General features: G+C 39.4%; 1 protein-coding gene and 1 long non-coding RNA gene across 2 annotated transcripts; one reads left to right on the top strand and one right to left on the bottom strand.

The window, feature by feature from the left end:
• Positions 1 to 198: 198 nt before the first annotated feature.
• On the bottom strand, positions 199 to 16,084 carry LOC118823998 (solute carrier family 22 member 13). The gene is made up of 10 exons (XM_036593883.1): positions 15,686 to 16,084; positions 15,447 to 15,547; positions 15,198 to 15,352; positions 11,747 to 11,915; positions 11,549 to 11,651; positions 10,979 to 11,109; positions 8,355 to 8,572; positions 7,184 to 7,292; positions 4,687 to 4,926; positions 199 to 326 (listed from the first exon to the last, which is right to left on the bottom strand). Exons 2-10 carry the CDS (start codon positions 15,494 to 15,496, stop codon positions 233 to 235), a joined length of 1,269 nt encoding a protein of 422 aa, XP_036449776.1. The 5' UTR covers positions 15,497 to 15,547; positions 15,686 to 16,084; the 3' UTR covers positions 199 to 232.
• On the top strand, positions 4,416 to 8,470 carry LOC118824001. Its single transcript, XR_005008564.1, has 3 exons — positions 4,416 to 5,916; positions 7,194 to 7,321; positions 8,360 to 8,470. It is a non-coding gene; the product is annotated as an uncharacterized LOC118824001 (long non-coding RNA).
• Positions 16,085 to 20,438: the final 4,354 nt, after the last annotated feature.

The raw sequence follows: 20,438 nt of genomic DNA on the forward strand, positions 1-20,438 counted from the left end.
TTTGTTCTGCTGGATATCAGAGGCACACAAAAATCTGAGGTCTAAAAAAAGTCTGTCCTGCAGTTCAAAGTACAACTACTTTTCAGGGCCTATACATTTTAGAAACATCTCACAAAGGACGATTATGAAGGGCGTATGGGAGTTTCTAACCAATGTAACCCCCACTCCTGGAAGGAATCATTGGAGTAGACCTGTTTTGCAGAGGATGCCTCATAAAATTCATGGGATTTGACTATGAAGAAATGGCACTGGATTCCAATTGGCTCTCCAAGTCTTTTGCCTTAGTGAAGGCATGTTCCTTTTTTGGTTTGTGATTTGTTGACCACCTATCAGAAGAAACAAAACCACATTAATCATTTAACAAACTGCATAAATAAAGATACAGTGCATGCTAATGTGGAGAAGTCTGTACAGTTAATTTAAAAACTGGAGCAGAACTTGTTTTCTGAACTCATATAACACTATGAGGATTGCAGGCACACTACTGACATGTCAGGTTTTCAAAGAAAATTTCACCCCTTTGCCCCCTACCACTGAGCCCTTAGCCCTCTGTTCATGTCTAGGGTTAGGGTGTCCCAATTTTTGTTGAGATAGAGGGGTAGGGCGAAGTGTTAGGGCTACATGGCCTCTAAACGGAGGTTTTTCAGAGGCACACTCCAAACAGAGGTTTTTCAGAGGCACACTCCAAACAGAGGTTTTTCAGAGGCACACTCCAAACGGAGTCTTATGAGAAAAAAAAAAGAAAAACCGGCAAGATGGCTGCGCGAGCGACCAAAGAAACCCACAAATGTGAGTATTTTCTTCGCTTTAAAAAAAACGATAACCATCGTATTATCTTAGTTTCAATGTCGTTTCAATGTCTTATGGTCGTTTTCATTACAAGCATAAAATATTGCCAATAGCATGCTAATGTCTCGGTAGCTAGCTAGCTAACTTTCCCATTCCACCTTAAATAGTCCAGCAGTTCTGACGGCTGAAGCACCAGAATGTAACTGCTGCACCATTAAAGGTGGAACGGGAAAATTCGAACAAGAAGCTGGTGAATAGCCGACTTCAGCTTCGTATCACCGAAGAATTAGCGGTGAGCAATAATAAATAATTGTCTTATCCCCCCTCTTTGAAAGCATACGATGCCCTAAATGTAACTAAAGCCCACCAGTGAGGTTGCTGAACTTTTCCCTTCTCTGCTATCGCTGAAGATGGGCCGGGTCGCCTACAGAGCACCGCTAGTAGCCTGTTAATGAAGCAATGTTTTTTTTTATTTTATTTGAGGGTTGTCCTATTTCGTAGGACAAGATTTCAACCACCACCCATTGTAACTCAGTCCTAAGGGGTTAGGGTGACACTCAAAAAACAAGGGGTAGGGGTAAAAAGAAGAAATGGGATTGGGCCTAAGTCTGATAGGCAACCAATGAGTGACCTTAACAAGAAATGTTTAATCAGAGCAGTCAAGCTTACCACAAATTCACCACTATGAAAAAAACCCTGGTATTTGAGGGATCCAATGCTGGAGGGATACTCTAGTGTTGGCTCGCTGCTAACTTACTTGCCATAGCGGTGCTGATGCTAGCTTCAATGGCAACAATTGGTTTAACAATTCTTCTTTTGGAAATGCTCACACCTTGAGATCTTACACATCTCCTCTTTTGTCTTTGTTTAGAGAACAGTTCACTTTTTCCACCAAACTCTTGGCAAACTGGGGAAGTTTTCATATTTACAAACATGGTATGGCATATTGTAAAGTTTTTCTGAGGTATCCTGGGCATATTTACAATTGCTAGGCTATGAAGGACCAATTGGGTGAACCAATTTGCAACAGCACCACCCTGAGGCCACATCTCTAATTAGTTAAGAATATTGAAGTCAGAGGTGCAGCATTTCATGGGTGAAGCAGCTAAACAATGAGCTTTCCCAGAAACTGAATTTGAATTTAAGCAAGTATTTTGGACAGCTTAACGTCATAATACGCTTATTTTCAGGGACCCCCCAGAATTTTGATTTTGAGACATTCGGGGGTCTAAGCAGTTAATTAAGTGGTTGAGGGGCTATATTTCACACCTTGCTTGTATGCTACTTTTGCTCACATCACTAACTCTTAGTTAAAAGAATAAACTTAAGGGTTTACTTGCAGGAAATACAATACTTATTATTTTTCCCCTCATGCTTTAACCCGGCTTGCTATTTGTAGTGTTGCCTGTCTTGTCACCTCCTCAGGGAACTTTGGTAAAATACTGAGAGGTTTCATGGTCGTTCCATGATCAAATGTTTCATATTCTGCCTGTGCCAACTTTGAAAATGCATTGCTAGACTCTGTCATATCAAAAATCAACTGCTGTGGCTAGCTCTGTACTCCTGATCGGATAGACTGTTCCTGTTTTTGAGTTTGGGAATGGGCAACCTCAGGGTGGTGCTATTGCAAATTGGTTCACCCAGTCAGTGGTTGTGGACAGACTGTTTCTGTTTTGATGGGGCTAGGTTAATGAATAGTTGCTGATAGACCATTGCTGTTTGTGAGCTTGAAGGGGCTGAGGTAGTAGGTTGTTAGTTTATGATCGTACGTGTCCTGCTCTACTGTGATTCCTGGGAGTGCTGTATCTGTTTCAAACATTCCCAGAAATGTCACTGGTATGTTTTTTCTTTGCTTTGTTCTCTGAAATGGCTTTTAAAAAAGCATGTTTTCAAACCCTGAACTTGAGGCTTCTTTGTGCAACAGGGAAAATCCTTCTTAAGGTGTTATATGCAGCCAGCCACTGAACAATAAGATAGTGGGTATTGTGGTGTCTCCCCATGTCTCTACATGGCCTAATCTGGACTGGCTCAGTTTAGCTCCAGCTCCACCCATTCATAACCATACACCTGTAGCTTATTCCTTCACCCAGTTGCTCACACAGATATATTGTTTGAGACATTGTTTGAGTCTGCTGATTGTAAAGTTTCTGGTTTGATAATTGAGCTATGTTCCTTACATCTGTTCTTTATTCTTGATGTTGACTGTTGCTTTGTTCCTGGATTTGATTATTGTTTGATTATATTTATCTTAACTGATGACTGGATTGCCCCATATAAAGATATTGTGAGCTCGTATCCTGGCGCAATTTACCATTTGTTACAGAGTTTTGTGGGGACAATAAGATGCTAGATTTCAGATGTTATGGTTTAGTGTCTGTGACATCACTGTATGCTTTAGGAACTCATCTAAAATGGTTTTAAATTGTTATTTGCTGCTTGAGTGCTGCTGTAAAACTATTTGCTGAGTGTAGTCTCCCTCAGGGTGTCTGCTTTGGATTGGTTTTATATCTTTTATTTAAAAAAAATAATAGAATATATATATATATATATATATATATATATATATATATATATATATATATATATATATATATATATATATATATATATGGCTTCTAGTGATTCCATCTCACACAACTCTGACTGTGACCTTTTTAATAGAGAGCTCCTAGACGCTTTAGAACAAGTGACTAAAAAAAAAAGGTATGGGTGAGCTAAAACAGATCTGGTACAGATCTCAATATAGAGCAGCTCATCTAACACTGCAGCAGAAAATGAGACTCTTGCTAGACCAACGGGCCTGCAAGTCTCCAAACCAGCCACACTCAAGGCTCAAAAGAAATAAACTTTGACTGTTCATCTTCACTTTTAATAATATTTATGCACCAACTCTGTCAAAGTTAACATTCATATTTTTGTAGATACTATTATATAAGTGCAGATGTTACCAGTGATAGTTTCCAAACAGTTATGAAATAGCTGAAGTTAGAAGAAGGACCACATCTGAAACTCCTGCTCGTCCTAGCTAATTATCCGTATATTCCCAACTTGTCCTTTTATTTTTGCACCTCATTACCTCTCTACTGTCTTCCAGTTCTTCCTGACATCTAGATTTAAACAGGAAATCCACCAATTTTTCAAAATTTCTGAATAATTCAGTCCTTGTGATGTAAACAGTCTCATTCAGAGTGGTTTGATGTGAAATGCTTCAATGTAGAGATTCTGACTTCTTAACAGTGGTTTTGATAGGAACCAGGGGTAACAATGTCTACAACACAAATATATTTTTACATTTTTTTTACTGTCCAAAACCACCAGTAAACCTACACGTGTCTTCTGAGTTTTACATGTAATGTTGATTATGGTAATAATTTCATAAATCTGAAAAAATAACCTTCCTTTGGGGACTATTTTGCCTTAAAACACTGCGTGTACCCCCCATTTATTTGGATTAAAATAAATGAATTCAAATACATTTTAAGCCAAAACTTTATCACAAACTATCGTAAAACAATATATCAGACATCTACTTCATGTAATCACTTTCTGTGAGGGAGCTTTTAAAGATGACGTCTGGTTCTTATCACCACCACTGTGAACAATTCCGACTCGGCAAGTTTCTCTAAAACAGATCATTTCACACTACGCCACTCTGCATGGCTTTGTTTACATCTCAACCATTTATATACATTGGTGGAGTTCCCCTTTAAGGCGCATCTGTGCATTCTGTGTGTTTTTAAAAAGTAAATCTCAATTGTATCAAGTAATTGAATCACATTGAATTGTGGTGAAATTTGACATCTCATGAAGCACTGAATTGTTGCCTAAAGAATCATAATCAAAATGAAATCATGGGGAGGTCACAGTGATTTAGTATTGAATAAAACAGTGTCTCACTGAGCACAGCAGGATCCCAGCTCCAGCTTCAGCCTGGGTTGTTTCTCGCAGTCCTGGACTGTGTCCGGTAAAGGAATGCCGCTGGTTTCTGGGAGCAACAAGCACAGCCCTGCCCCCAGGATGGGTCCACTGCTGTAACAGATCATGGCTCCCAGAGAGACTCCACCCTTAGGAGCCACCACTGCATTTACAATGCAGCCCACCCGGTAACATAGACTCACCAGGCCCACACACTTCTGCCTGCAAGACAGAGATTTTTAGCATGTATGTACAAGCTGATGATCAAGTGATTCTGAGAACATGAAGTTCAGTTTACTGCTAACAGTTCAAAAGAAAAATCATTCCCTCCACAAATGTCCATTTGCAAAATTATTCAACCCCCAAAGTCAGTATTTTGTGGCGCAACCTTTACATTTTATAACTAAATGTTTCTGGCAGGTGCTTACAAGCTTCTGACATCTCTCTATTGGAATTTTTGCCCATTCCACATGTGCAAAAGCTTCCAGCTCATAAATGTTACTTGGTTTACATGCCACCACAGCTTTCTTTAAATCCCACCAAAGACTTTCAGTGAGATTTAAGTCCAGGGACTGAGATGGCCACTAAACGACACTCCAGGATCGATCACTGAATCAAGGTTTGGTTGACTTAGTATGTTTGGGATCACTGTCTTGCTGGAAAGTCCAATGGTCACCAAGCTTCAATTTACATACTGAAGTCTTCACATTCTTCTCCAAAATGGCCTTGTACTTCAAAAAATCCATGATGCCAGTCACACGGTCAAGACTGCCAGTTCCTGCAGCAGCAGAACAACCCCTCAACAGGACCGACCCACCTCCATGCTTGACCATGGGGATGTTTTTTTTGTTATAATCTTTGCTTTTCTCACGCCAGACATACCACTGATCCACAGGTCCAAACAGATTTAATTTAGTTTCATCACTTCATAAAACTGTCTCCCAGAACTCCACAGGCCTGTCCAAATTTCTTACTGCATATTCAGGTAAACTTTTTATGTGCTTTTTGGTCAAGAGTGGAGTACAGTGAGGGTGTCCAGGCATGAAGACTTGCTTGTGTAGTGTTTTTCTTATCATGTTCACTGATACGTTTGTTCCTGTTTTCATCAGGTCATACTGCAAGTCTTTGGCAGTAATATGAGGGTTTTTCTCACTGTTCTGTTCAAATGTCTGATTCCTCTTGGTGAAATTTTGCTCTTTCTTCCACATTCAGGTAGGTTTGCTGCTGCACTTTGTAAACTCTTTACTTGTAAAGAGTTGTAAACTTATGTATTATACTTCCAACTGTGTCTCTTTGAAATTTTATTCTTGTAGCCATTGGCATTTTGGATCAGTGAAATAATTTCTTCTCTTAGATTTTGTGAAAGTCTTTTTGTCTTTGCCATGTTTGCTGCTGATCTTGAACACATGCATGGGGTGGGATTCAGATATGTATTGCCAAAGTTGCCAAAGGCTTAATTGTGTTGTAGCTCAATTTTGCAGCCTCACAGACTAGCAGTAATTTAAAAACCAGCAATATTAAATAGGGGTTCAAAAATTATGATGTGCATCTATTAAGAAATAAATCCTTTTACTCAGAAATATGACTGTATAATGGGGACATCCATTACATATTTTCGACTAAATGTGGGTGAGAACAAATGGAGAGTGAAATTTCTTCACCAGCCCAACACCTCGTGAAGGTGGAGTTCAACATAGAGGGCAAGGTCAACATTGTCCAACAAACGACACCACAAAAGGACACCCGTTATCTGCAGCAAACAACAATAATGTTAAAATTACATGGATACATGTTCTTACCACTGAGAAAGGGTAGGAATTTGTCAGCAGGGAGGCCAGGCTTGGTGGACTTAACCTTTACCACATCCTTTTGACAAACAGGCCAAGACAACTCTTTTCACCTGAGTTAATGTATTCAAAAGTGGTTCCACTGAATTGTGCATCAGGAACATCTCTGACAAAACTAAATCGAAAGGCGTTTCTGAAACATTCATTTTGAAGAATGAACATGACGTAACAACAGCATTTGACTAGCTAGCTCATTTTACTTGTGTTATCGATTTACCTCTGGATATTAAATAAGCAATGACTACAAAGACTTGGGGGTGGGTCCTAGAGAGGGTGTACCCTTATTTGTGGTGGATGTCGCTACAGTCCAGCTCCAAAAGTTTAACAGGTTGTATCCAGACGTGTATTTTCAGTACAAGATCGCGTCTGGCCCTGTGAAACTATTCATTAAAAACTAATTAAATGCTTGATGTAAAAGTGCCGTAACATACCTGCATAGTGGAAGGGTATTTTTGCATATAATTATGGACATGTATGTGATACAGGTTAATCCTGGTTGAATATTTAAAAATTAGTTGGAGATTAAGCTCAATTTGTGTAAAGAAAAGGGAAAAACGCCATAAATTGTGATCTCACTGTAGGTTCAGAGTACATTTACTGACAGTCTTCTCTACAAGAAACTGAGCACTTACCTTATAACAGTAGGGAACAGCTCTATGCCGTAGAGGAGAGCAACACAGGTCGTCGCCTGCACACAAAGCTTTCCCAGCAGAGCGAGGGCCATCACCAGAGCGGGTATGTCTGAGGAGACAGCATGAAGAGTTGTGAACGTAAGCTTCAATTTTTTTTAGCTGAGCTATATATAAAAAAGAAAAAAAGATGGTTCTTTAGTAAAGAAAATGATTCTATATAGAACCATGAACACTCAAAGAACCCTTTGCATGATTAAAGGGTTCTTTGTATCATGAAAAGGTTATTCAGATTGGTGGGGAATGTGCATGAATGTGCTATAGATAGTTCTAGGTAAGGGTTCTTCTATTGTGACAAGCTTGACATCGTAACAATAGAAGAACGCTTTTGGTTGCTATCTAGAACCATCTATAGCACATTCTCCATCAATCTGAAGAAACCTTTCATGATACAAAGAACCCTTTAATCATGCAAAGGGTTCTTTGAGTATTCATGGTTCTATAAAGCACAATTTTCTTTACTAAAGAACCCTTGAAGAACCATCTTTTTAAGAGCGTAGTTAGTTTGGCAAAAAAATCAAATGTAAACAATTTTCCCCTTTAAGGCCGACTTTACATGGTGAAACTTTCATGCACCTCAAGTTGCTTAAAACCTACATGAAACTAAATAAAATAAAATAAAAAATAAAAATAAATCCGAGGCTGGCTTACTGGGTGGTAGACTGACTTTATGCAAGGCTGGTAGTTTCATTTCCGTCAGTTACTTGAGCCATAATAACAAATGTGTTTCTCGATGCAAGCATTTCTATAAAAAACTGCTATAATAAAAAATAGGAACTGCTAATTTAGTTAACTAGCGAATTGAATGCGTTGCATGCAGCTTTGATTTGATTTTGTTTTGAATCGCTTCATGAAACTGTCAACACATGTAACTCACAACATGGTTGCATGAAAGTTTCATGTGTAAAGCCAGCCTTACCAAATGTAGTCCATCAACCAAAACATGTTTGGTGTGATATGTGCTTAAGTAGTTCTGCACTGAAACTTCAAGGCTAACATAGATAACAAGAAATGGAATTAATTTGTAGTTGTTAAGGAAAAACTGTGTAAACAGGATTGTTCACCAAACTACCACTTTAAATGGAATGTGCCTCATCCATGGGGTATCCTTTACCACAGAACTTGGAGATGAGGAGAGAGAGCAAGCAGCCAACTCCGCTGAGCAGCAGACTTGCCATGCTGAAGGATCTACGACCCCATCGTGCCAGCAGAAGTGGCAGGAAGAGTGAAGGAGACTCTGACAGCCCCGAGAAGAACTGAGCCAAATAGATATCCACACCAAAACTCCCCACACTGAAGCAGATTCCATAATAGGTGAGGGCAGATGCCACCCTGAGAACAATGAGAACATGAACTAATTCATACAGTGCCTAGAAAAATGTTTTTAATACAAACTAGCATGCTTTAAATTTTGCTTTAAAATAATTTTTATTAAGAGGAAATCAGCACCACATGTGCACATACTTGCGCCAGTATTTGTGATAACAGTACTCTAGTAATAATGCCACAACCAACACATTTTATGACCTTGTGCTGATCTCATCAGCACTCAAACCTTTCAAGTGTGTAAACCACCTTTGGACCAAAACATTTTCAACATGTGCATTTAACTGGTTTTCTGGTTACTGAAAGCAGCACCTATAAACTAGCTGACATGTATTCTGGAGGTGATAGCTCTATTTTGGAAAAGAACAGTGGATAAAGAGTATGTTCTTTTGCTTGTTAAAAAGTAAAAACATGTTAATTTAGAGACAAATAGTCCTTTCTTATCCAAACCCTTCTTATCCTTTATATCACCTCTAAACATTAACAAGTTGTTGAATGATGATGTAACCAGAATCGGTGTTTATCTTTCCATTAACTTTTTCTTGTGTGTTGTCCTCTGTGTACTTGTTTATTTTCACTGGTCTGGCTCATATTGATCAAACACTGGCTAAGGACATTCTTTTGCTAACTGCCAAACTAGGCCTACTATGGAACTGTTCTGTACCTAGCATACCTGTGTTTTCATTTAAATATTTTTTTTTATTTATTCATTTTGTTTTATGTATGTTTGCTTGTTTACTCATCACGTTAACCAATAATGTGGAAAATAAAAATTCTCAAATAATTAGGCAAAACCTACTTTTTTTCATATCAAGGAAGACACTTTAATTTTATGTGGTTTGTGAATTTGGAATGCTAGACTATGTCAAAGGAAATGTCTGCTTTTGCAAAGTCATCAAAGATAAAGGTCTTTAAACATTTTCCATGTACATTGAGGCAATATGCTTAGCCTAGCCTTACAGTTTAGGTTTTAAAACTGCTGGTATGTTTTTCTCTTGACTGTGTATACGTCAGCTGTCCTGTTTCAACTCTTATGTCATCTTCATTTGGCAGTAGGGGTGACAATTGCCACAAGCGGCCAAATGTTTAATAGGAGAGGGTGCTGTTGTTTGGGTTTAAATTAGCCTGCGTCTTGCTATTTTTTTAAGCCAAGTGGCTTGTTGTTAACGTTAAGTTCCAAAAACATGGGAAACCAGAGTGCTTGGTTATTTTTTTTTGCCATATAGTGACATATGCCTACTAAATATGTCTGTCTGAGTAAATCTAGCAGAGCTCAATCTGTTGTAATGCTATAGCTGTGCTATCTGAGGAAAGCTGATGTGATGGTGCATTCATCAGTTAATTTACATTCACTGTGGTACACTAATGAAAAGCGTTGCTGGACAAAATGAATGTATCTTGACTTGACCTGATCTTTCAGCAAATCTCTTTCAGAGATTTTTTTTCTTCAATTCCATTTTTTTACTTGATTGATTTATTATGATATACCAGTTGCAGTGAGTGTTCATAATGTGTGTCTGATGTGATTCTGGTGTGAGTAGGGGGGTTAAGGAGGCCTTACAGTATCAACTCCCAGGGTCTTAATCTGGCACTGGAGAAAACCCTATAGTCCTTTCAGTACTTTATTTACAGCTAATCACAGTAAACTTCACTTAAAAAAAACATGTCTTCATCCCTGCTTTTGAAGGCACAGCCAGTTATCCTGCATAAAAATGATGAGTGGCTGATGCTGTCAGAAATCCTACAAACCAGCCAGCAGAAGTAGTTAAAAAATGCCAGAGCTCTTCCTGAATGAAAAGCGAGGCAGGCCTTATTGGGTGATGATGGAGCTCTCTCTTCTTTGGCACAGGGCTCTTTATCCATCAGTTTCATATTAGCATGATTTGGCTTATTGTTTGAGTTTATGGCACAAATTACATATAAGGACAGGTACAGATAATCTAAATAAAGACAATGTATGTTATAAATGCATCATACGTAATTATTTTGCTTTGTTAGAGACATGTTAGAGTAACACAAATAAGTCATTCTTATTAAGTCAGCAACTGTAATGTGTTACATTACTTTCACAGAATAAAGTATTCACATTACTGTAACGTGTTACCCCCAACACTGTCTGTACACTATAGTCTACAGTGGCTTTAACTGAGTACCCAACAACAAGATAAACAGTTATGTCACTCTGGGTCAGTTATCTACTGAGAAACAATTCGTTTTGTAAGCTTTGTACCAACAACTTAAGCAAGACATTCTTCAGTGCTGAAGGTCATTTCCTCTAGGAAACTGAAATTCCTCAGAAACTATTTCAAAAATCTTGAAAAATAAAAAACTTACATAACAGTACATCAAAGAACAGCTGGGGAAAGTATTTTTTTAATAAATGCAATATAAACACTGAAAGAACTTACCTACCCAATAAAACTCATGACGAACAGACGCAGAACTATAGTGGATGATTTAAAGTGGGTGAAATCAGAACATTGTTTATTATCCGTTTCTTCGTTGTTTGTCTTCTGACACTCATTCCCCACTGTGTCCAATAGCTGTCAATACAAAACAATGCAATTTTGCGATTATGATAAAACGTCTATAGAAATGTAAATCAAACATACAAATTAACTGTAATGTTACAGGAGTTTTTAGAAGATATGTCTATTAAGAAAATGTACAGTCCCGCTCAAATTATATGCTTTGTTGATTGAAGGGAAAATAAGTTAACGCACCTTCTACATGGCAATTTTTGAGCACGATTTCTTTCTATTTGCTGAGTTTAACATACTGGAAAAAAAATCCAAAAATGTAAAATGAACCATAATCTTTGCACATTTTATATAATTTTTCTGACATTCAGTAAATGAACAGTAATTTTCACTTAGAAAATCAACAAAACGTAACTTGACCAGGGGTGCCCAAACTTTTGCATACGACTGTTTATTTCTATAATAGCTTGCTCATCGTCAGAACCCTATAGTCTTTTCTTACCAAATCAAGATAATGCCTGTCCTCTGGACTCCTACTGCGGTAGTCCTCTAAAACGTGAGTCTTCTTATTTAGAAGAAGCCATCTCGGAGATTCTGGAATTGAGCTAAATGTAAATGAAAACATACGCCATTTTTAATTCATAGGAGCAGATATGCATTCAGTGGTGCATGTAATAAAAACTACTGCACATATACTAACAAATAGAGGGGCAGACAGAGTATCTGTGGAAGGGCTAGAGCCAGATGGAACTGCATCCAGCTGTTGGTGAGGTAAGCCACAGCAGCCAGCGCCATCATGCCCAAGCTGAAGATGAAGGAGAGAAGAGTGGTCGGCCAGATACGATACTTTGGTAAACTCCATTCCACTCCTGTAAAAATAGATCATCACATCAATTATTCCATCTTCACCTATGATATCTCAAAACTTTAGAATGTAGGTCTATGTATACAGTATTTACTCAGTATTTACCATTGTCTTAAGAAAAGTTAAGATGGATTATTTAAGTTTTGATGGAATCTGAATTAGTGTATATTGAAGTAATAATAAAATAATAATAGTAATTACACCCAAGTATATTTGTGAGGAAAGAAATCTAGATTCTCTACAGTTACATCAGAGCCATTCATATTTAGTTCCTTTTCATTCTGTTTTAGTGGTAATCACACCTCTCATTTTTAAGACCAAAGGTAACCTTATGTAAATGATTTATAGCAATACTGCACGAAATACAAAAAAAAAATTCCGACAGTCACTATAGTGCATAGTTTTCTATAAGAAACAAGTATTATAGATCGATATATATACTACTGAACAGGGAGGCAAAGCACCTTAGATGCGCTACAGCTAGTCTACAGAAATCTTTTCTTATAGTATCTAAAATGGATCAACCAAAAAGCTAAAAACATTAAGAACTCTCTTATACACTGCCAAATTTGTACAAATGAATTTATTAAAGTTGAACGAATTAAATTATTAATATTTAAATAATGTCATTCAAAGTGGTTTGGTGTAAAATGCTTCATCCTAGAGAAACTTGCAGAGTCAGAATTGTTCACAGTGGTGGTGACAGGAACCAGATGTGAAGAGTTTAATACTGTTAAAAGCTACCCCACAGTTTTGGCCAAAAACATATTTTTTAAACCTGTTTATGGTGAAGAGGTACATGCAGGGTGTTGTAAGACAAACAAGCTCTCAAAGAACCCTTATTTTTCAGATTTACCACTCTTTTACTATTATCAGTATTACACTTAAAAACTCAAACTCAGTGTTGGTTCACCAGCTGTTCTATTTGTGTTCTAGACATTGTGACCTCTGGTTCCTGTCACCATCACTGTAAAGAATCAGTAAGTCAGTGAGAATCTCAACAACCCACGATTTGACATCAAACCACTCTGAATGACTTTGTTTACATCTCAATGATTGAATTATACAGAAATTTTGAAAAAATTGAGAAATTTCCCTTTTAAAACATCTATCATCAGGAAAGTTCGAGCCCTGGTGTTGCTACTGCCATCTGTGGCTGTGAGTCCAAGACAGCACAATTGGCCTCGCTCTCTTTGGGTGTGTAGGATGGCCCTCCCTCTCCCCCATCACCCAGCGTGATGCTAGCAGGCGTCTGTTAGCTGACATAACAGAACTGGTGGTTGGTGCTTTCCTCTGGGCGCAATGAGATTGCGTTAGCGGCAGTTCAAAGAATGCGATGGTTGGTTTCACAGGTCTTCGAAGAAGCCTGTGCTAGCCTTCACCATCCTATTGCTGGTGGTATCATGTGAGTGGGGGGAGTCCTAACTAGTGGGTGGAACTAGATTCATCTAAATTGGGGAGGAAATTGGGAAAAAAGGCTAGGGTTCCCTCTTAGGACAGCACTTTCCAGATACCAAGAGGATAGCAATGGTCCACTGGCTTTTTGTTCAGCATTTTCCAGGCAGCCCACAGGTGGTTAAGCAGAGCATCATCTCTCAATTTCCACTCACTGTTCAATTTACTTATTTTTCCTTCATTTCTTTCTTATGTTATCCTTTGTAAATTATTTTAGTATTTTTTTTAATGCAGCACAGTGTCAGCAATAACATTTTCAACAAAATTTAAAATAATTTCATATTATGTCTAGTCCTTTTTTTTTTTCCCTCAGTTGTTTGTGATATTTGTCTTAGGGTATTTTCCAAAAGGAAAGACTATGGATGGGGGGGGGTTCCAATTTCCTCCCCAATTTAGCTGTATCCAATTCCATCTACTATTTAGGTTGTATCCATTTCCACCCACTATTGCACAATACCACCAGTGTTAGGAGAGGCAAAGAGAAGCACAAATGTCCTCCGGGTCATGTGAAGCCAGCCAATGCATCTTTCTGAACTGCCTCTAATGCAATGTCATTGGACAGCTGAACACGCTTGGAGGAGAACTGTAACTGACATCTACGCTACGTAGCATTATGCTGAGTGACAGGGGGAGAGGTAGAGCCATCCTACCCACCCAGAGAGAGTGAGGCCAGTTGTGCTCTCTTGGACCCTGTTTACACCTGGTCACTTCAAGAATCTTGAGAATCAGGATTATATCTGGATAAAGCCAAGCCACATAAAAAGGAGGCTCACTGGAGCCACATATTATAGCAGAGTAAATGCATCCATCTCTCCGAGACACACTGAACCACCAAAACCCCTACCAGCACAACCGACCCCCCCCCATGCGGCACATCACTTGGCATGTGATCTGTGTCTATGAGGAAGATAATCATGCAGGACGTACATGGTTGGGGGACTGGACGAAACAAAATGCTTAACAGCAATATGAATATACACTACTGTGCAAAACAAACTGCAGACGAAGAGGCTGAACAGATAAACAATTAACTAGTTGCCGTGTAATGATTGAATTTGCATATTCCGTCCCACACAGCAATCAGACTTCAGTCCTACTAACTGGAGACGCATTTGACTTCCAAGTGTAAGACCCGGTTTACACCTAGTAACTTGGTAGTGAAATGCATCTACAGTTAGACTGAAAAACAATTGCTGCATGGGATGGAACATTCAAAACCGCTTGTTGCACAGCAAGCAGTTACCAATTGTTTATTAGTAGTCTGCAGTTTGATTTGAACAGTAGTGTCTGTCCATACTGTCCATGGGGAGGAGTTTTGGTTGTACTGGGAGGAGTTTTGGCAGTACTGGGAGGAGTTTTGGTTGTACCGAGAGGGGATTTGTTTGTTGAATGTGTCTTGGAGAGATGGATGAGTTACATTGTTAAAACAAATGGGTCAAATGTGTCTCAGACCACCTCCTAAAGTGGTTTGAGGGATGAGATTTGTATATGTTTTAAATGTGTCTCGGGTGCATTTACACTTGCATTTTTATGTGAGTTGGACTTATCCAGTTATAATCCCGATACTCAAGATGCATAAAGTGACCAGGTGTAAACAGGGTCTAAATGTATGTGGCTAAAATCTTATCAGGATACAATCCAGATACTAGTCATATAAAAAGGGCCCGGGGATCGAAATCATGATCTCCTGATGACAGGGCCAACTAGGACTATGAGCATTTAAAATCTGTTTGAGTAGACAATATGAGTGGTCCGAAGGTTGACCAGCAGCATAAACTCAGTGAGGTGATTATAACTCATAAAATTTAAACTGAAATGAATAATTACCAACCCAGGCTGTAGGTGCAGATGTGAACGGCACAGCAGGCGATTCCCGCCATGCAGCGCGCGCTCAGGTAGAAAAGCGCGTGGGGGAGAAACGCAGTGAGCAGCGCGACCACCGAGTGAAGAACAGAGCTGCCCACCAACAGGACCTTTTTTCCATACCTGTATATGAGACACGTCCCCATAAATACACATGCTGTTCATTCATCAGCTCTTCATATGCGTTTTAACGGGAGTGAAAACAAGAATTACAGACTTGTCAGATAACGCGCCTCCGAATATGGAGCCAATGAGGAGACCCGTCATGTAGGTCGCTTGTCCGTACGCAAAAGAGCCCTCCACCGTGCACACAGACCCCTACAGACAAACACAGCCGACAACATCAGAACACCAGCTGGGAATTCCTTTTTCACTTTTCTGCTTGAAAACACATCTAAATTTAGCCCTGCACTGAATCCAGTGTGCTACGACTGTTCACTATCACGGACTACTCACGTTTCATGTGATGACTCTGATGTGTAATGTTGCCCTCGTCGGATCCCTGGTTGGAGCTGAAGTTGAAGGTCTGACCCCCCGTGTCCACATGGCAGGATTTGGTTTCGATAAACACGTCGACGAAAAAGAGAAAAGCCGTGAAAAAGATGGGTAAGCTGAGCCTCAGGTACACGTCTCGCTGAAGAGGACCCATACACGCAGCCGCACCGTTAGCCGTTAGCTTGAACTGGGGGAAAGTGCAGTGCCTCAGACAGTGACCTGAAGGAGGACTGCTGAGGGAAGGCGTGTTGTCAGCGTTTTAACCTGAGCTCATGTGGTTATCATTATTCATGTCTAACTCGCCTGTCAAGTGGAGTGTCAGCAGCTCTGCTCGAGGGCAGAAAGCTAGATTTGAGTACAACCTTTAACTGTTTGAAGGTGTTTATTTGTACTTGTAGGCTATAAAGGTGGGAGGTCTTCCTCAGAAATAAGTCGAAGTTAATCACTTGATAACAACTTGAACATGTTCAAAGTTAGCGAGGAGAAAAATTACAAAGGTATTCGGAGACGAAAACAACATTTTACTTCTGGTACCAGTAATTTGCCAGTAAGTTGCCCTTGGCTAGGGCTTAAAGAACCACAACAGCTTCAAGAGGTTTTCAGAAGAACCTCCAGGAAAAACTCTGGGTCTCTCATTTACTTTCTGGGTAAAGTCTTTTAAGATCCTGCTCTTGTTGACAGTGAGTAATGAACTGTAGTATTACCTTTAGATTCAAATCCTCAGAATTTGGGCATTTCACTTGGGTTTTAGCTTTTTCAGCACAAGATGACCACTTGAACTCATCAACTGTGTGACTAATGACTGGTTTGTTTTAGATATCAGAGGACAAGAAGAAACATGCTGAGATGTTACTCTCATAGTGTAGATCACGGTTTCTCAACCACTGGGCCGCGGACCACGAGTGGGCTGCGAAGCACCCCTTCGTGGTCCTTGGACCTATACTGAGGAGGGCCAGTGGTCTATAGTGGGCCTGTGATGGCGCTTTGTCATAAAAATTAGTGAAAAAATAAGTGACTTAACAATAAAAGAGAAACATACACAGATCAGTCATAACATTATGACCACCTCCTTGTTTCTACGCTCATTGTCCATTTTATCAGCTCCACTTACTACATAGGTGCACTTGGTAGTTCTACAATACAGACTGTAGTCCATCTGTTTCTCTGCATACTTTGTTCGCCCCCTTTTACCGTGTTCTAAAGTGGTCAGGACCCCAGTGGACCCTCACAGAGCAGGTACTATTTGGGAGGTGGATCATTCTCAGCACTGCAGTGACACTGATGCAGTGGTGGTGTGTTAGTGTGTGTTGTGCTGGTACGAGTGGATCAGACACAGCAGTGCTGCTGGAGTTTTTAAACACCTCAGTGTCACTGCTGGACTGAGAATAGTCCACCAACCAAAAATATCCAGCCAACAGTGTCCTGTGGGCAGCGTCCTGTGACCACTGATGAACGACTAGAGGATGACCAACACAAACTGTACAGCAGCAGATGAGCTATTGTCTCTGACTTACATCTACAAGGTGGACTGACAAGGTATGGGTGTCTAATAGAGTGGACAGTGAGTGGACACAATGTTTAAAAACTCCAGCAAACCTGCTGTGTCTGATCCACTCGTACCAGCGCAACACACACCAACACACCACCACCACATCAGTGCTACTGCAGTGCTGAGAATGATCCACCACCCAAATAGTACCTGCTCTGTGAGGATCCATGGGGGTCCTGACCACTGAAGAACAGGGTAAAAGGGGGCTGACAAAGTATACACAGAAACAGATGGACTACAGTCTGTAATTGTAGAACTACAAAGTGCACCTATATAGTAAGAGGAGCTGATAAAATGGACAATGAGTGAAGAAACAAGGAGGTGGTCGTAAAGTTATGCCTGATTGGTGTAAAATGTTTTCAGACAGTTAACATCATTAATAAAAGACCCATAATAACACTGAACAAAGGCAGGTTCTTCTTTTTTGCCCTTTGCCTCTAGAAACACCTGACCTTTCAATTGTCCACTCACATCAGTATTATGCTGATATTTTGTGTTCACTGATACACATCACATATTGCAAGAGTAGGCCCCCACAAATCACAGCGTTGAAAATTTCTCCAAAAATGAAAATTTTAAGCAAAATTGTTGAGTTTTGTTTTCTTGTGGGCCTTCCTGTTTTCTAGCGATAAAGAGGTGAGCCTTGAGGTGGAAAAGGTTGAGAACCCCTGGTATAGATCACTGTTTCCCAATCCTGCTCCTGGAGCCACTGCTTTTCCCTGCTCTGCACCCACTTCAGCTCTGTAAGGGGATGTTAACGAGCTGAAAGTGTGTGGTGAGCAGGGAAAACACTATAAAGTGCAGGACAGTGTGCCTTCAGGACCAGGGTTCAGAAAAACTGGTACACTTGTTATACAAGCAACCCGTCTGAACCACATGAAAATGTCTATTACATTAACTAGTTGCGGATTCACTTTGTTCTATTACACTTCACTTCCTTCACAAATGTACAGTAATATTCTCACTGGAAGATTTATGTAAGAACTGCTAGCATTCTTCAGCCCTTATATTTACTCTCTCTCTATCTCTCCATAGTGATGTGTTCTCTATATTGATCCACAAAGCAGCAAATGCCTCATTACACCAGCCTTATTACATTCCTAAGAAGCAACAATTTCAGTTACACAATTCTCAGCATGAGCAAAAGGACAAGTCTGAATCCTTTAAAGCCACACATGGCTAACAAAGAAAATGAATAAGTCCTATTAGAACAAGGTTTGTTTACTTATTCCCTATTGCAGTAGCTTCATGATTGGGATCAGTTGTTTATTGGCAGTAATGAAATGTTGCCCATGTTATGGTGTTACACAAGTCAGTTGGCAGACTTGGAAAGCAGAGTATGTTTGCTGCATTTAAGAAATGAATGGCCTGTCAATTGCAAATACTTTATTTACGTATTATGTAGTTTTGGATACTAGTGTGTTGAATTATTTTATACAGCTTAGAAAACACCAATGTTCTTTACATTTGACTATTTTGGTGTTATCTACTTTAGATAAGATATATTTAGGACTATGTAAGTCTGATGTCTGGAAAAAAAACAGCACAACAAGCTGTTTATGTAGGAACATAGTGACTTTTATGACACAGTAAAGTATTAAGCTGAGAATATTTTCTACTGATCTAATACCTAAGCAAATGATACTATTTCAAGTATTTCTATATTATTTGGTGAATAAAAGCTCTGTATTATTGTATATATTGACATCTTCCTGTGGAAAGTGTAAGAGCTTTATTTCTTTACGCAACAGCAAAAGGCGAAAGGTGAGCCCTTTGTCCTGCAGGGAGGTGTCCGAAGATGCTAAATAATAATTAAACTGGACTCTGCACTTTTACTCTACTGCCAAACAACATGAGACATCATAAAACACCCAAAAACGTGACCCTGTCTTTGAACTTTAAGGCAAAAATGATTGGCTTACTATTTCTGGAGACATGTATTTGATTTATTGACTGCTTTTAAAGACATTCCCTTGTAGCTGCTAAAGAATACAATGAAACCCAACTCAGTAAATAAATATGACTTTTATACATGCTGTTGGTATCATCTTTAATATAACAAATCACAAACACAAAATATGCAACTGCTTTTGCTTACAATGAAGAAAATGTTAGAAATCAGTACAGTTAAGATCTTTTTTCCACCATTTAGCCTTTTTTTAAATCATTACTGACACCTAGTGTTGTATCTATATAATTTCTCTCAACGGTAGCTTATTGTAGGATCCTTACAGGGATCCTCTGGCCAGACTAGGAAACCCCTCCTCTGATGACCTATTTTGAAGGAGTGAGGAACCGCAAATGCTTTTAAGGTGGATTTTGGGGGCAGGCTGATTGAAATGTGTTTCATAGCTTCTGCATTTACCAGCTAGCAGAAAAAAAACCCTGAAAAACTACATTTTATACACAAAAAAGGCAGCGTGGGTGTATGCATGTGCACTCGGCCTTCCAGCACTTTCTGTACAGCCCCTAATAATTGATCCTAAAGGAGATGTTTTTCCATCACCTACCACTTGCCAGGTTCCTCTCACATTCAACACAGGTCATCAGAAAGGGGGTTTCCTAGTCTGGTTGGAGTGTCCTTTTAACACCTCATTATGACTTTCTGTAGCAGGCTGACGTTCTGTGATGCCAGTGTATCTAGCAGTTAAAAAAAAGGTGGTCAGTCATCAAAAAGGGCACAGAAAATAGCACACCCTGCTGAAAAAAAGGATTAAAACATGATAATTTTGCTTTCTAATGGGAATTGGCTTAATGCTTTTCATTAGAGACCACTAGTTTCCTGTAGAATACCTTTAGATCCCATTAGGAAACCATAAAATGCATCTGGAATCAGTCCCAAAACACCTGTCAAACCATTAATATTCTTTACATTGTGACATCAACCCATTTTCACCAGGCCAGTCGACATGGTGTGTGTTTACATGCACTTAATAATGCAGTCATAATCGGGTTTTGGCAATTATCTGATTATTCAAGTGGCCATGTAAACAGCATACTCTGATTTCTCAGATCAGATTAAGGCCTGGAAATCTGATTAAGAAATTCGATAAGGAGAGCTGAATTTTAGCTCTGTAATCAGGTTTTTCCAGTACATGTATACCCTTACTCTGATTTCTTTCCTGTTACTCAGTCTGTGCATGTGCAAAAACAGACTGCTTTTCT

This window comes from Colossoma macropomum, unplaced genomic scaffold (assembly GCF_904425465.1).
Source record: "Colossoma macropomum unplaced genomic scaffold, Colossoma_macropomum, whole genome shotgun sequence".
Lineage (NCBI taxonomy): Eukaryota > Metazoa > Chordata > Actinopteri > Characiformes > Serrasalmidae > Colossoma > Colossoma macropomum.

What these genes read in the sequence shown, in the direction of transcription:
- LOC118823998 (XM_036593883.1), bottom strand. Translation starts at nt 15,496, where the DNA reads ATGACGGGTCTCCTCATTGGCTCCATATTCGGAGGCGCGTTATCTGAC. An exon ending in CATCTGCACCTACAGCCTGG is followed by an intron (nt 11,916 to 15,197) that starts GTTGGTAATTAT and finishes CTATTTTTACAG; the next exon opens with GAGTGGAATGGAGTTTACCA. An exon ending in ACAGGCATTATCTTGATTTG is followed by an intron (nt 11,110 to 11,548) that starts GTAAGAAAAGAC and finishes TTGTATTGACAG; the next exon opens with CTATTGGACACAGTGGGGAA.